This window comes from Chelonoidis abingdonii, chromosome 2, assembly GCF_003597395.2.
Source record: "Chelonoidis abingdonii isolate Lonesome George chromosome 2, CheloAbing_2.0, whole genome shotgun sequence".
NCBI lineage: Eukaryota > Metazoa > Chordata > Testudines > Testudinidae > Chelonoidis > Chelonoidis abingdonii.
In genome coordinates this window covers 223,918,619-223,936,267 of record NC_133770.1, presented here as the reverse complement: position 1 = coordinate 223,936,267, position 17,649 = coordinate 223,918,619, and the positions used below count along the sequence as shown (strand labels likewise).

The following is a 17,649-nucleotide window of genomic DNA, read 5'->3' as shown; positions in this document are numbered from 1 at the left end:
CTTTGGCAGCACTTTGGCGGCAGGTCCTTCTCTCGCTCTGGGTCTTCCGCGGCACTGAAGGGCCCGCCACTGAAATGCCACCAAAGACCCGGAGCGAGTGAAGGATCTTCCGCCGAAGTGCTGCCAAAGACCCGGACCGCTGCCGGGTGAGTAAAAATTAAAAAGTTAGGCAGTCTTCTTTAGGGCACATGGCCCTTTTAGGCTCAGGGCCTGATTCGGGTGAATCAGGTGAATCGGCCTAAAGCTGGCCCTGGTTGGCAGGAGAGCTTTTCCTGCTGACATAGCTTATGCTGCTTGTGGAGGTGTTTTTTTTATGCTAACAGGAGAGCTCTCTCCTGTTTGCATAGCGTGTCCTTGCCAGATTTATAGACATGGCCTCAGTCTGGACAACTTGGTCTGTCTGCCAGAGTTAGCTAGCAGAATAGCTCTGCATCACTTTGTAGGATTCCAGCAGCTCTTAGAGGGACAAGGTGGGTGAGGTAATACCATTTTTTGGACCAACTTCTGTCGATGAGAGAGAGAGAGAATCTTCCAAGCCACACAGTGTATGTCTACACAGAAATTAGACACTCACAGGTGGCCGGTGCTAGCCAACTTGAACTTGCAAGGCTAGGGCTGCGGGACTTCATTGCTGTGTAGACTTCAAAGGGCTTGGGCTAGGACCCTGCAGGGTGGAAGGGTCCCAGAGCTTGGGCTCCAGTTTGAGCCTGTAAGTCTACACAGCAATAAAATAGAGCCCGAGCCCTGCAAGCCCTAGTGGCTGGCAGGAGCCAGTCACTGTTTTTTCCTTGCTGTGTAGACATACCCACAGAGCTGCTGTTCAGGTCCTGTCAGAAATATATTTAAAATTTTGTGCTTTAGCCAAATTGACAAATTCCTTTGAGAAACACTGAGGCCCATTGTTGGAGATAATCCTTTCAGGGATTTCAAAAATATTAAGTGAGTAAATCTGTGAATGGGCAGATAAGGTATCTGCACAAATGGCTAATTAGGGGTGTTTGTATCAAAAGTTACCATGCAGTTTACAACAATTAGCGAACTGTGAACTGTAACAGCATTTTTCCATTATTTATATTACTGTGCCCTGTGTGTGCAGAAAGGCTGCAGGAGAACAACTAAAGAGTTTTGACCCTGGAACTCAGTTGCATAATGTTGTCCAGTATTTAGCTCATGGTGGTCTGATTCTTCTTTCTCGAACGTTCTGGCGATTCCCTCTACTTTTATATAGTACAATAATATATATCCGTTTTATGTGTACATATGATAGAGTTCCTTAGCCTTTTTATTTATTTATTTAATGGGTTGTTCTTGGAATAGATACGGTGAATTTTCACATGTTGATATTATTCAACTGAATATAATAACTGTAAGGGTAACAAAATATTGAAATAAATTACTTTAACTGGTCATTTGAGTTATTTTCAATTCTTGCCATTTTTAAAATGTATATATTATTTACTGTAGTAACCTTTAACTATAAACTTGTATGGGATTAAGTAAGTAGGTTTTTCTTTGAGTGTCTTTTATCCATCCAGACAACAATTCTTCAGTTGTTTCTGACTTTACACATTTAGGCACCATCATTAACTGTCTGTTCTTTAGATTGAATTTATATTATAGGTCATCCATGTGGTTTCTTAAAGCTTTACAGTCCTTGAAAATTTTTATCATCATGTCTGAATGCAAAATAGCATGCACAGCTTAGAAAGTCAGGTCATATAAATAAAGAGTTAATAGTTTAGTCTTTATTCACAAACTTTATAACTATTTTTAATAAATTTTGTTAATTAAAATGGTTTAATTTTGTGCTTTGTAATATCATCAGCTGTCTCACACATGCTTTTCTGTTGGTAGAAGATTTGAACCCATAATAAAAATCTCTTGGTGGTTTTGACCAACGTTATGTCTAGTTAATATGGATGAAATAAATTTTGTACTGATGACATAAATGTATTTGTTTTTAATAAATAATATATAATTTTTAAATTAGGCTGCAAAGTAATATTGGCAACAGTGCTTGAAATGGAGTCACTTTCCTGCTCTTCTGAGGATGGTAGTCAGCCATCACATGGTAAGTTTCCTATAAATACTTTGTATTGTACAGTTTTCAGTTGGTTCAGACTTTAAGCCTTCAAACAAGATCTAAGTAATTGCTTTATTTTTATGTTTTTTTAACTGTACTTAATATGTTTTTTGCTTGCTTAGCTCTCCTTGTGCCCACAGTGCTGCTTCACAATCCTGTTGTGGAGGGAGTGCTATAGAACTCTTAAACTCAAGCCACTACCTACTCTTGGCTCTTCTTCCTCTGAAGTTAGGGTTCAGTTCTTCTGTCTGGAAAAACTGAAATTGATTAGATTTGAGATTGTGTCCTTTTAAATTAAATTTTAAATTCTGCAGAAAATGATGAGTGGGACCCTTTTCACCAAGGTACATTTCCTACTTGCCACCAGTGAGTGGATTTGTGAAGTCTTGTTTGTCACCCATGGTTTCAATCTATTGAAGAGAAAATTGAGCAGTTAGAAGGTAATTTTCTTTATCTAATAAAATAAAAGAATTTAAGAATCCAATTTTTAAAAAATAAGAAGAAAAAGTGAGCTTGCTCAGTTAAACTAGTGACTTGAAGAAAATTAGGAACTGCAACACTCACAGCAATATCAGTTTGGCCATATCCTTCATGTCTTTGGAAATATATTTCAAAAATATTAATCTAGTACAGATTTAATAAAGAAATTGGGACTAGAAGATTCTACATATTTACAATAAATTAGAAATAATGTTGGTCTAGGACTCTTAACTCTTGCATTTCCTGGTATTTTTCCATTTTAATTGTGCAGCCGTTGAGCCAGATAATGCCTTTTAGGTACTGGCCCACATTATGCATGATGTAGAACTGCAGTACTTCAGAAGGACCTGCAAGAGAGATTGTGCCTCAGAGCATAGGGGGAGAGCAACTGCTGCATTACTGGTTAGGAGAGTGCAGCAGGGGTATGGCTAGCTTGCTATCTCCAGATACAGTCATCCATGTTTCCTGCCAGAGGCAGTGTTGGATGTTTATTGTAGTCAATTATAATGTCAACATTTTCTGCAGGGCATCATTCCTATCCTGATAATGGCCTTCACCACAAATTTTGGTTAAAAGGTCCTTGGTTTTTATCTGGAATGGGTTACAGTCATTAGAAAAGTCCATCCAAATTTTTGTTTCATTTGACACCAAGAGATTAAGTGAAACTTACTCCAAGAGAATTACATATAAATGGCTGTCTCGTATCATATTCATTGTTACATCTTAATCTGATTTATTGAATCTTCAGAGCATATGAAGGTGTATGCAGTCTCAGGTACATCAGTGACAGTAGCTAGCCTCACATCAGTTTATATCCAGGAGTCCTGCAGGACAGCCGCATGGCATTCTCTATATTTTCTTCAAAACTCTCATTTAGATTCAGCAGCTTGGCATGATTCCTGGTTTCTTCAATAGATGACATTTTGGGTCAGACTCTGATACCCTTACTTAAGTTGTACAGTCCCTTAGGCCTGGTCTACACTGTGGGGGCGGGAGGGGATCAATCTAAGGCCAGGTCTACACTGTGACTTTAAATCGGTTTAATGGCCGATATACCGATTTAACGCTGTACCCGTTCACACGACGTCGTCATTAATATCGAGTTAAACAGCTCCTTAAATTGATTTCGGAACTCCTCCCAGACGAGAGGAGTAGCGCTAAATTCGATAGTGATAACTCGGATTAGGGTTCGTGTGGATGGACGGAAATCGACATTATTGGCCTCCTAGAGGTATACCACAGTGCACCACTGCGTGACCGCTCTGGTCCCGCAATCCGAACTGGATGCGGAGTGCCGGTAAACAGGACAAAAGCCCCGAGACCTTTAGAATGAACATTTCCTGCTTTCACAAGTGTCAGCTGAGTGATCAGCACGGGTGGACGATGCAGTTCAAATGCAAACAGTAGCTCCTGCCATTGAAACCTTACGGGAGATACTAGAGTCTGATCGCTGTATGGTGAGACAAATCTGTTTTATCAGAGCTCCGTTAAAGAACAGGAAATGCCAAAAGCGTTTTGAAAAATAAACTCCAGGATACACAGCGATGCGTGACAACCGTAACGGGAAGCCAGAGACTCAAACGGATGCTCATGGGGGAGGAGAGGGGGTAATGAGGACTACAGCTACCAGTCTCCACAGCAGTCTCTGAAAAACTATTTGCATTCTTGGCTGAGCGCCCAATGTCTGTAGCTTAATACACGGTGTCTTGCGTGGTTCACGGAACAGCTCGTCAGTCTCTTCCCCCCCCCAGCACGTAAAGAAAAGTAAAATAAATAATTCCTTGAGTACTGTAAATGTCACCCTCTGTGTACTGAATGCTGCTGGCAGACGCGATGCTGCTGCGGTGAAGAGCAGTATCCGCTCCTCTGCCCCTCCCCAGTGGTAGACGGTGATGCCCAGTGAGTGCTCCTGGCTGAGTCTGGCCGGGGGCTCCTGGGTGAAAATGGGAATGACTCCCTTTTTCTGACAGTGGATGGTACAGAACGGCTGGTAACTGTCTTCATCTTATCACCTGGGGGCTGAGCTTCATCAGACCCCTTCCTCTCTTGTGTAAAGAAAAGATTCTGAACTGCATGGACTGTCATAGCCCATGGAGGCTGCCTCCCCTCATTTATCTCAGTAACTAGTCTGTGATTCTTATTCATGCATTCTTCATAACATCATGCCAACAATGGGGGGGGGGCACTGCTGTGGTAGCCAGGTAGGTGGAAGGCAAAGCCAGTTGCGTTACTTGCAGCGGCTCCCTCTGTGAATACTGACGCGGAGCAGCTGTGCTGTGATACACTGCTTTAATATACACTTGTATCCTATTCTTGTCTGGACTGACTCTATTTTTATTAACCATAAAGGCAGGATTGACTCAGTCCCAAGTGAGTCAATCCCCATTTTGCTTTCAAAAATTTTCACAGGGTTATTATCCGTTCTGTCCCATTTACTGGTGAGTGTAACAAAAGAGGGAGAAGGTAACAGTTTCTGCTGTCTACAGTAGTACTGTACCATCTACCACCAGGAAGGAGGAGCGGATTTTCAAGTAGCAATAATCACACCTCAGATAACTTCATTGTTATGATACTGCCACTGTGCAAAGCTCTAATGCTCTTCAGTGCTGCAGCATCGCCTCTATCAGCAGCATTCAGTACAAAAGAGGGTGACATTGTAAGTACTCAAGGATTGCTTTATTTAACTTTCATTTCTCGTGCTGGGGTGGGGGAAGAGACTGATGAGCTGTTCCGTGAACCATAAAAGACACCGTGTTGTAAGCTACAGACATTGGGCGCTCAGCCAAGAATGCAAATAGTTTTTAAGAGACTGCTGAGGACTGTGGGATAGCGGGAGTCCTCAGCACCCCCTTTCCGTCCTCCATGATCCCCCGCCCCTGATGCTAATGTTAATGGTCGCGGGGGGTTCTGGGTAAATGTCGTCAGTCATTCCTTGCTCCGGAAAAACATCAGCAGACAGTCCTTTCGCACCTTTTTCTCCTGGATTGCCCTTGCAGAAACAATAGCACGGCAGCCCTAGAGACCGTCCGCTTTTTGTTTTTCCCGTCACCATTTGTGTACTAGATGCCGTGGAGACAGAGGCGACACTCGAGCGCTACACACCAGCATTCAATTGCTTTTGCAATGATAGCAGAGATGGTTACCAGTCGTTCTGTACCGTCTACTGCCAGAGAAAACTGGCAATGACATGACGGTTATCTCTCCTTCTCTGAACTGTCCGCTGCTATCATGATTGCCCCTGGCTAAAATCAGCCGGGGCGCAACGCAAAAGCAAACTTGGGATTGACTCACTGGCCACTGAGTCAATCCCTCCCTTATGGTTTCTAAAAATAGAGTCTGTCCTGCCTACAAGAAGAGTCAAGCAGCATTAGAATCCTGTGGCAGCTTATAGACTAACAGTGTCTGTATTAAAGGGGTTCTCCTGCTTTTACAGATCCAGACTAACACGGCTACTCCTCTGAAAGAAGAGTCTATTAGAAGAGCGCAGCTACTCCGTGGCTGTATTAACAGGGGGTTCTCCCGCAAGAACCGCAACCATTGCTTCACTTCTCTCCCAACCCTCCGCAGCTACCGTGGCAGCCCCCCCCCCCATTTGTGTCATGCAGTCGTGAGGAATACAAGAATAAGAAACATAGACTTATTCGTGACATAAACGGGGGGGGGGGGGCACTTGGAGGCAGGCAGCCGGGGCTATGACAGTCCAGGCAGGACGTACTCAATTTTTAGAAACAAGAAGGGAGCGATTGACTCTGCCCCAAGTGAGCCACTCCCAATTTGTGGGTTTCAGAACCATTGTGACAGGGGCACTCATGATAGCATCGGACACTAAACTGTGATGCACTGCCAGGTAAACAGGAAAAAGCCTGAATCCCCGCGAACTTTTGAATTCCATTTCCTGATTGTCCACCGTGAGGGTCAGCACACACACAGGTGAGCACACAGAGCTCATATGCACTGGTAACAATGCAGTCTCCTGATAATCGAAGAAGAGCGCCAGCTTGGACCACACAGGAGGTTCTGGATCTGATCGCTATCTGGGGTGAGGACTCAGTGCTCACAGCACTGCGTTCCAAAAGACGAAATGAAAAAGTTTTTGAAAGAATTTCAAAGTCTATGGCTGAAAAGGGCACAGCAGGGACTCCCTGCAGTGCCAGAGAGTGAAAGTGAAGGAGCTTAGACAGGGCTACCAGAAAGCCAGAGAAGCAAACGGAAGGTCAGGCTCTGAGCCGAAAACATGCCGCTTCTATGCTGAACTACATGCAATTTTGGGGTTCAGCGCTACCAGTGCCCCACCCCTGTCCGTGGATTCAGACTTGGGATTGAAATATCAAGTGTTTCTGAGGATGTAGCCGAGGGGGAAGATGGAGAGGAAGATGAGGATGAAGATGACCGTGGTGGTGATAGCACACAGCAGTCCGTAAACCCCAACAGCCAGGATCTTTTTGAGACCCAAGAATTACAGTCCCTGCGCTCCCAAGCGACAAGCCCAGACAGTGAAGCCATGGAAGCGACCTCCGGTAAGTGTCCCTTCATTCTGTATCAAACACGGATTAAAACAAGATGGTTTTTTTAGATCGCATTGACACCAGGGCTTTTGCTGCAGTCGCAGCCATTACTGTTACAGGAAAATTTCGTTAACATGTCTGGGATGGAGCGAAAATCCTCCAAATTAATCTCCATGAATCGATCGTGGAGGAACTCAAAACCCTTATGATATATGAGAACATTTCTGGCCAAGACAGCCTTCTCCGTTCCCCCATAGTAGGTAACTTTTCAACGCCATGCATTTTGCAAGACATTTGGTACTGCAGGCATTGAAGGCATTGCACTGAAGGCATTGCATAAACAAACGATCTGCCTCCTGCGGTGCTATTGTCAGGAGAGAGATATCATCCATTGTTACCTTGTAGAAAATCAGGAATGTAAATAGGGGGCAGACATGGCGATTTTGCTACTGGCCAGAGCGGGGGGATGGGAGGAGGGATAGCGACGAGTTTTCAGCGTCTGGCAAGCAGGATTCTTCCTGCTACCAGCAACGCGCTGCGGGGGTGAAGTAGGGTGATCACTAGCAGCGATCGTATATGATAGGAGCCATGCGCTGTTGGTGGATGTGAAAGAGGGGGGTTTGGGCTTTGCAGGTTCCTCTTAACAGGAGCAAGGCATCATATAGATCACTGTGTATATGAACGGCGGAGAAGTCAAACTTTTAAAGCCTTACTTACCATCGCCCGCGTGGACGTACGGTTGGCCGTACCTGCGTCTGTGTGTGTGCCACACCAGTCACACAGACACTGAATATTTAAACGATACAAAATGCGACCTTGTATAGAGATCACATGTGCTCTGTAAGGTGGATAGTGTTCTATGTGAAAGAGTACTATCATTGCTCTGTAAAAGGTATCTTTCCACATACTTATCACCCTGGTTTGCCTCCCCATGCAGCTGCACATTTCTCTGCAGTCCCTATGCCATCACGAGGGCGTGCTCTGATACGGCGGAGGAAGAAGAAGACGCGAGATGAAATGTTCACAGAAATTATTGAAGTAACACGCAATGAGAGGGATAAACAGAATGATTGGAAGGATGTGGTAGCAAAGTACAGGAAAGATGCAGTGAACGATCTGAGAGGCTAGGCAGGAAGACCAGCGTTGGCGAGATGCAACGCTGGATCTGCTGCGTGCTCAAACTGATATCCTCCAACGCATGGTGGATCTTCAGGAAGAGCAGCGCAGTAGCAGAGTGCCGCTGCAGCCCCTGTATAACCTCCCTGCAAGCCCACGTCCCATATCTCCCTCACCCAGACGTGTAAGAACGCGTGGGGAAGGCTTTCTGCACCCGCCTACTCCTCCACCCCCTGAGAGTTCAAGAAAAGGCTGTAATTACGCTACAATGTGCTTAATGGCCTTTCCCTTCCCCCTCCTTCCAAAGCACAGCAGCCAGGGATACCTTCCTAATTCTCTGCCTTTTTTTATAGTTCCTTTGTAATAAAGAATACATCGAAAGGGGAGGGTGGGTTGCTTACAGGGAAAAGTAGTAAGGAAAAACACATGATTTTTAACAGATGCATAATTACTTTTAATGAATAATAAATGATTTTTAAACGACACTGAATTTATTTCCTTCGCCAACCTGTAATCAAAAGGGGGAGGGTGGGTTGCTTACACTGAATAAGTCCATCAAGTGCGGAGGGTTCATCAAGGGGAAGCAAACAGAGTCACACCGTACCCTGGGCCGTGCTGAAACTCGTTTTCAAGGCTTCTCTGATGCGCAGCGCCTCCAGGTGTGCTCTTCTAATCGCCCTGGTCTCTGGCTGCTCGTACTCAGCGGCCAGGTGATTTGCCTCAGCCTCCCACCCAGCCATAAATGTCTCCCCCTTAGTCTCACAAAGATTGTGGAGCACACAGCAAGCAGCAATAGCAAGCGGGACATTGGTTTGGCTGAGGTCTGAGCGAGTAAGTAATGATCGCCAGCGACCCTTTAAACGGCCAAATGCACATTCTACCACCATCCGGCACTTGCTCAGCCTGTAGTTGAACAGCTCCTGACCACTGTCCAGGCTGCCAGTGTATGGCTTCATGAGCCATGGCATCAAGGGGTAGGCTGGGTCCCCAAGGATAACTATAGGCATTTGAACATTCCCAACGGTTATTTTCTGGTCTGGGAAGTAATTCCCTTGCTGCAGCCGTTTAAACAGACTAGTGCTCCTGAAGACGCGAGCGTCATGAACCCTTCCTGGCCATCCCACGTGGATGTGGGTGAAACGTCCCTTGTGGTCCACCAGTGCTTTGCAGCACCATTGAAAAGTACCCCTTGCGGTTCACGTACTGGGTGCCCTGGTGTTCTGGGGCCAAGATAGGGATATGGGTTCCATCTATGGCCCCACCACAGTTCGGAAACCCATTGCAGCAAAGCCATCCACTATCACCTGCACGTTTCCCAGAGTCACAACCTTTCGTAGCAGCAGCTTAACGATTGCTTTTGGCTACTTGCATCACTGCAGCCCCCACAGTAGATTTGCCCACTCCAAATTGATTTCCGACTGACCGGTAGCTGTCTGGCGTTGCAAGCTTCCAGAGGGCTATTGCCACTCGCTTCTCCACTGTGAGGGCTGCTCTCATGTTTGTATTATGGCGTTTCAGGGCAGGGGAAAGCATGTCACAAAGTTCTAAGAAAGTGCTCTTACGCATGCGAAAGTTTCGCAGCCACTGCGAATCGTCCCCACACCGTTAAAACAATGCGGTCCCACCAGTCTGTGCTTGTTTCCCGTGCCCCAAATTCGGCGTTCAATGGGTAGAAGATGCCCCGTTAATAGCAGTAGCTCCAAAACGCTGGGGCCAGCGGTTATGGAGAATTCTGCCTCCATCTCGTCATCGCTGTCCTCGCCGCTCAGCAATAGCTGCCTCCTCCTCTCCTCCTGCCTTTGCAGTTCATTGTTCAGTATAGTCAGCACGAGAGTACGCGAGGTGTTGACAACGGTCAGGATACCGTTTGTGATCTCAGGGTCCATGATTGCTGTGCTATGGCGTTTGCTCAATGCACTCCGGGAAAAAGGCGCCAAAGGGTTGTCTGCTGCCTTCACAAAGGGAGGGGTGAGGCTGTACCCAGCACCACCCGGGGCAATGTTTTCTGCCCATCAGGCACTGTGCTCTCAACACGGAAGTGGGAACTATGGGATAGCTGAGGAACAGCTACCCACAGTGCACCGCTCGGGATCGATTTATCACATCTACACTACACACGATAAATCGATCCCCGATAGATCGATCGCTACCCGCTGATCCAGCGTGTAGTGTAGATGTACCCTTACTCAGCAGGTTGATAAGATACTGCTGCATGTGAATTGAGTAGGGGACTCAGGGAAACCTTATAGTTTTTTAATATGTTTGCTTAAAATGGTTTATTCCTGGGATAGTTTCACTGCCCCAAAATGAAAATCATAGAATATCAGGGTTGGAAGGGACCTCAGGAGATCATCTAGTCCCACCCTCTGCTCAAAGCAGGACCAATCCCCAGACAGATTTTTACCCCAGTTCCCTAAATGGCCCCCTCAAGAATTGAGCTCATAACCCTGGGTTTAACAAGCCAATGCTCAAACCACCGAGCTATCCCTCCCCACGAAAGCCTTCTGGAGAATGCGGGCATCGATCTCGCTACCTCTCGTATGCTAAGCAAGTGCTTTACCATTTGAGCTAATTCTCCTTATGCAAAAGGATTGTTCTATGCTTTCATTCCTCCAAACAGTAAAAGTGAACACTGGCTAGAGCTAGGTGTAGTATATGCAAACCTGCCAAGCAGGTCCACCAGAGATATTCTTTCACCTTTTCTGTTCCACTTTGGGCCTTTCTAGAGCAGAAGCTGGCACTTGTTTCCTGTTACTTATCATTGTCATTTTCCTTATTTGGACAATTATCCACTAAGGGCAAGAAATAAACCATCAAACTCATTTCACTTGTGATGAGCTGTAGATGGAGGAACACATTAAATTGCTTTTTCGCCTCAGACTCCTTTATCTTCTCTCTCTCTCTCCTTTTTTTTTTTTGTTTTGTCCTTTTTGTATTTTTCTATACTTTCTTGAGTTTCTCCTTTCATCTTTTAGATTGTATTTTTAATCCTCTGCCAACTTCTGCTTGCAGTTTCTTAAAATCTGAAATGTGATGTTTGCTGTTGTAAATGACAATGGGCTAGAACTTTGTGCATAATGCATTCACATTGTTAGAGCTAGTTGCAATGTCTTCTTAATCATAAAACCAAAACATATTACTTACAAATGTCAGCATTTTTTCGTAAATTTTCATGTGACTTTTGGTGTGTATTTTGTTTTCAGGTAAGACTAAAGAGATGCTCCTAGATTACCCCACCAGGCGTTGCAGTTGTGCTTTGGTAAACACTCCATCTCCATGTGTTAACAAAGCTATTCACCACATTCAAGAGCTAGAAGTAAAGATAGAAAGCTCCTTTCAACAGGTACTGACTGTGTGACTGAAAATTGTCAAATATGGATAGAGTCTTGGGTCTGAATAGATAACCAGGTTGTATCTTTGAAAAGGATTACTCTTTTTTATAATAATGGAAAGTAGTATACAGTTTCTAAACCAGGGTCAAGCTAGTTCATTTATCAGTCAAGACATCTTTTTAGCTATGTACAGTCCTGGAGGGTCAAACTACCTCATTAAAATCAAGCTGTCCTCTATCTGTTTCACACATCATCATCCAAAAGCACATAGAGGACATCTTGATTTTCCTAGGCCAGATTGCTCCAGTATATTGCATGCTATACAAAAAACTTTTTTTGACACTAAATCAACTATATAAGTAAATTGATCTATGCACCTCTGTGTCATTTCTAATAAGTGATTTTGTTTTTTAGCAACATTTAATAGTTCTTTGATTTAAAAATAAAAGGCAGTGTTTCTTTATTCTAATATCTGCTAAAAAGCATGGGTTGATAAATTTTCTCTTACCTGGTTATATGTTGGTAGAATTAAGACTTATGCATCTTCTTTTCCTGGAGCTTGGTATGTAGGATTTCCCAGACTTCGGGAAACTTTGCAGGAGGATTGGAAGGTGGCTTGCAGCAGGCATATACATTTTAAAAAAGAATATGAGTAGGGAAGCTAAGTTGGGAGAAAAGAAGACATGAGGGAGGTGAAACATACTGACAGATAGGGTAGAAGAAAGGTAAAATGCATATGTGCATGTATAGGAAATTAGCCACCCATTTCTCTGGGAACATGAGCAGGGTCATTGAGAGAATATACTCTTATATGAGGAGGTTTTTCCAAATAGCAATTAGCAAAGTTAAAGGAAGAACCTACCCTGTCTGCTTCATGTTTTTGAAGAAAGTGGAGAAACTGTATGAAAGATACATTGCAAAATTGGTTAATAGATAATGTGTATAAAATGGCATCTATATTGGTATTTCTTTGTATTGACAAAGACTGTTTTTGAGTACTAACATTATTTATTCATAATTTTTGGCATGGTATGGAGCAGCTATTAATAGAAGTTTTTTTTAAAAAGACTCTTATTTAGGGGTCGATTATCATTTATCTTATTTAACTGAAAGGATGTTAGAGTCCATATATATTTGGAATCTACACAGTTCCAAAGACACATTAGCTATAATTATTTTTAAAGCAGGTAAAAACAAATTCATGTTTATGTACATTGACATGGCCCTCTTGCAATGTAAAGTTTAGTGACCTTTTATATTAGAAAACATGCATTTGACCAAGATGCCTTAGTGAAATTTATATTTTATGTTTGCAGCATGATTGTATACTTGAGAAGGAGAAAATTCCATGGTAAGAATTATACATGATTTTTGTTTTAATGCCGGATAATTGTTTGATAAGTTAGTCTGCCTAAAAACCACACTATATGCACTTCAGCGCTTCACACATTTTCCACCATGCTTTGAATAGAATTATAATTACCATACTTTTTTTTTGTATAGCATTTTGGGGAACTGGCTGACTCAGGGGATCAATAATGATATATGAAGTATTTGACCTAAATGACCAGTTGATGTCAGAGGGGTCTGTTAGGTGCTCGTCACGTCTGAAAATCAGGCTGCTTAGTTAGGTGCTAAAATATGGAAGTTGTAGTTTTACTGTAGAGTCTCATTTTTTAAAATCTTAGCCTTGAAGTATTAAGTGTGAAGGACAGATTAGTTATGATAAACCATACTTCATTGCAGTGCTATCTGATATTTGTAAACTCATGTTGTTCTGTGTAAATTTTCTTAAACTTTCTTTGATTTATATGTGTAAGCAGAGTCAGGATGAGCTCTACCCTGACATTTGGTGGTGAATTGTGGCGAGTTGTGGAAAAGACCTTTAGGGGCTAGTCTTGTTTGCATAGGCACACCCACCCCACCTAGCATGAGCCCACAGCCACCCAAATGGTCACTTTGGCTGCTGTGGGATCCCTAGTTTCCCTGTTATTGGGGCAGGAAGAATAATATGGTGTTATTCTGATTATGTGAATCAAGGCCAATGGAACTGTTTTATGACAGTAGGACTCACCATCAACTAAGTAGCACTCGTTAGACAAGGAATATGGGTTTCAAAACCCAGTGAATTGAGAGAGGCTGGGGACAGATATTTGTATCTGATGGTATGGGCCCCTTTTGAGGGCCTGAAACACCAATTGCACCACCACCACCACGTCCTCCTCCTCCTCCTCCTCTCTCCACTGTTGAATAGCAGAGCTAATTTTTATTCCATTAAGAGTCTAGTTACAGGCTGCTGTTCTGAATTCACTTTGGGCCAATGGTGCACCCGCGCTAGGGCTCCCCTACTAAGAGCTGAAATCTCTAAAGAGCTAAAATTACTAAGAGATGAGATCACTGAGTGCTGTGTTAACTACTGTGGGAGCCTGAAGATATATTGCTAAGTGGCTGACAGAGTGGAGCAGTTTGTGGGATGGCTGGAGCGGCCCACGGGATGGTGAGTGGAGTGAAGCGGGGCAGAGCAGTTTGTGGGATGGCTGGTGGAGTGGAGCGGCTCATGGTGAAGGCTGCAGCAGAACCCCATGGAGAGGTGGGACAGGTGGCCTCAGACCACGTAAGGTGCCCCCTCAACACCCTATGTGCCCCTTCCCCCCCCCATTTCCACCCAGCCTGAGGGTGTGTGTAAAACTCAGCAGATAAACTTTCAAGCTCGGGGGCTGCACTCACCAGGGGCAGAAACTTTTGGGTTGGATTTTTGAGTGACTTTTGGGTTGCTGGACTCAAGAGACTTTTGGGGTGTTGGACTTAAGACCCTGAGGGGAAAAGGATACCGCCAAACTTACTTCTGGTGGGTCTTTTGCTCATGGTTTGTGTTATGAATCCTGTTTGTGATGTTTCCCCAACATAATGCTGCTTTGTTTCCCTCCTTTATTAAAAGGATTTAGCTACACTCAGACTCTGTGCTTGCAAGAGGGGAAGTATTGCCTCCCAGAGGCGCCCGGGGGTGGTATGTAATTGTCCTAGGTCACTGGGTGGGGGCTCAAGCCAGTTTTGCATTTCGTTATTGAAACGGAACCCCTAGATACTGAACCTAGCCCTTGTTGCTGCTAACTCAGATGGGCAGAAGGGATTGCCTTACCAAGTGTGAGGTCAGTCTAATGAGACAATTCAATTAACAGTAGGATACCAAGGAAGGAAAAATAACTTTTGTAGTGGTAATGAGAGTGGCCCATTTCAAACAGTTGACAAGAAGGTGTGAGTAACAGTAGGGAGAAATAAGTATGGGGAAAATTAGGTTTAGGTTTTGTAATGACCCGACCACTCCCAGTCTTTATTCAGGCCTAATTTGATGGTGTCCAGTTTGCAAATTAATACTATTTTTCTGTTAATTGAATTGTCTTGTTAGACTGACCTCACACTTGGTAAGGCAACTCCCATCTTTTCATGCATTTATACCTGCTCCTGTATTTTCACTCCATGCATCTGATGGAGTGGGTTCTAGCCCACAAAAGTTTATGCCTAAATAAATTAGTTAGTCTCTCTAAGATGCCACAAGGACTCCTCGTTGTTTTTCCTTGTTTTCAGTTTCCTGAGATCCAGGAATGCTCCATATGGCTGGGGAAGCATGAATTGGAAACTAACAGGCTCCCAAGCTGTGCATTGAGTTCCCTCCTCCTTTCATTGAGTCTGAATGTTCTGCTTGGGCTTCTTCTAGTGTTCTTAACGATCTTTGAACTTCTCAGTTTCTGATGTTTTCCAGGTATCTCCAGTAGCAGTCCTTGGCTGATGTTCCAAATCCTATTTTTCTGTATCCCTTTTTTCAGATTCTGGTACCTCCTTCCAGTTTCACAAGACTCTATACACACTCTAGCCTCCCCAAAAATTCTTACAGTCGCTGGTCCTCCCAGTGTTTCCTTTCCACTCATTATTCTTTCCTTCCTCTTTCCAAACTTCCAGTCTCTTTAATTCCCTTCCTATCACTCCTTCTTTGTGCTGTCTTCCTTAAGGACCTCAGCTCTCTGTCTTCTTCCCTCTCCCCCCTCTTATCCCTTCATTCATCTTCTCTCCATATTTGGGGTCTTAATTATCTGAAGATGTTAGCTGTCTGGTGCTGTGGCTGCAGCTGTTTTTGAATCAACTATGTGTCCTTCCTCCCATTTCACTGTCAGCTCTATGTTCTCTCTTTTTGGGTCTGTTTCGTACTTCCCTTTGCACTGCAGTTAAACGAGAGGAGTGGGAACTGAGATGGGCTCAGGCAGGGAGCAGGGAAGAGAAAATTCTACTATTGACCCTCTGTTCACCCAATAGTGGAGGTCAGCGTCTGGCCTCCCAGATTCTACATTACCCAGAATCTGTGTCCAGCTTCCCTTCCCTCCTCATTTCCTTGGTGTTGGTTCCACTTCCCACTGTCTGTGCAAGCTGTATAGGGCAGATGGAAAGATGGACCGACACGTGGGAGAGCTGATGGCTGCAGTGCTGTATGTGTAGAACATAGCAGAGGAGCCTCTATGGCTTCAGCAATTGGGCATAAGCACAAAATGCCTGTGCGTAAGGCCCTAGCTCCTGGAATCATGCGATTATACCAGAATTCCAGCTTTCATTTAATAAATAAGTTTCTAGCCCTCATGGTTGTAAAGAAACCCTTGAAAATGTGTATTAAGAGTAACTGATGCAATGATGTCTGCCTGAATCAGCAGTCAGCGTGAAACAATAGCTCTGAGATGGAAGAGCTGCCCCATGCAACTCAACAGGGTGTTAATGCCGAGACTCAGAGCTCTAGGGTGCCCACCAACAGCATCCAAGCAGAGGATTCTGGCGTCAAGAGAAAAATGCACTGGTCCCCTCCCAGCCCCCCCAAACAGATACATACTGGGTGCTGGGGTAAATATTGGTGGGTCCCTCTTGTGCCACCCTGGCTTTTTGGGTAGGGAAAGGTGGGAATCTTCTGCTTCTCTGTGGGAAGTGGGACCTCTGCTGCTGTTCTTGGGCAGGAAAGGGGTCCTTGCATTTGCCTCTCTGGGTGGGGGATCCCTACCACCACCTCTCCAAGTGGAAGTTGAGCCACAGTGTCTTGCTCAAGCCTTTAGTAGCAGATAATTGGTTGGGAACTGTTGTGGCTGTTGAAATCAATACAACAGGACCCGTAGAAGTCAAGGGACTTAGAACTGCTGGCTTTTTAGATGTCAGAAGACATCCCAGCAAACAGTTATTCTCTTTTAAAACAGATAATAAGCCAATTAATTCAGTACTTAAACCTTATCCTGCTCAGTTATTCATCCTACCTATACCTCTGAAGTATATCATATATTATTAGAAAGTACAAGATAGAAGCATACCATTTTCAAAATCTCGCAAGACTAGAATGATTCATGGTCTTAATTTTCTTTTTCGTATTTATTTTCTTGTGTAATAGCAACACTCTTTATAGCTTTGCTGTAGGGTGACCAGATAGCAAGTGTGAAAAATCAGGATGGGGTGGGGGGAGTCCATATAAATAAAAGCCCCAAATATTGGGACTGTCCCTGTAAAATCAGAACATCGGGTCCCCTTACTTTGCTGTTATGTTCTTTTATTTTGGAATATATTGTTTGCTTTTAAACTTAAGTATTCACCATGTTTGGTTTGTTGTGGCTTAGTACAAAAACAGTTGAATTTAGCTTCTTCATGTAAGCAAAGTTCACTCCAGTAAGCATCCTACTCACATCTGTATTTATCCAGTCTCCTCTTCTTCTTAATTGGAAGTGTGGTACGGGAAATAGTACCAAATTCATCTTTGAGTGGATGCCGATGTGTATTCCACTTAGGTGTGTGCGCGCCAAGCTCACTGGAGCTGGAGACTTATGCCTAACAGTACTTGTAGAGGGGCATCACTAGCACCTCATGGCTGTGGCCTCTCCCTTAGCTTTATGAGGCGGCAGCGCCCTGACTCCTCTCAGTTCCTTCGCACCGCCTGTGGCTGGAGTAGGAGCTCTGTGTGATTGTAGTCTCTCAACCTTGTATTCAGTCTTAGTCTAGTCTCTTGTGTACAGTTAGATGGTTAGTATTAGTTAGTAGTCAGTAGATAGTGTTCCTCAGTGATGCCTTCACCAGGGTTTAAAGACTGTCCATTTTGTGGAGGGGTGATCTCTAACAG

At 44.1% G+C, this 17,649-nt stretch overlaps 1 protein-coding gene and 1 pseudogene across 1 annotated transcript in view; one reads left to right on the top strand and one right to left on the bottom strand.

Annotated features, from left to right (window-relative positions):
* Window positions 1-2,400: 2,400 nt before the first annotated feature.
* The window catches only part of CCDC178 (coiled-coil domain containing 178), a 379,540-nt gene continuing 364,291 nt past the window's right edge, over window positions 2,401-17,649 (top strand). The window contains 4 exon segments of the mRNA XM_075061966.1: window positions 2,401-2,506; window positions 2,509-2,523; window positions 11,388-11,527; window positions 12,833-12,867. Coding sequence (XP_074918067.1) covers window positions 2,401-2,506; window positions 2,509-2,523; window positions 11,388-11,527; window positions 12,833-12,867 — 296 coding nt within the window.
* LOC142046447 (U4 spliceosomal RNA) lies at window positions 4,940-5,153 on the bottom strand (annotated as a pseudogene).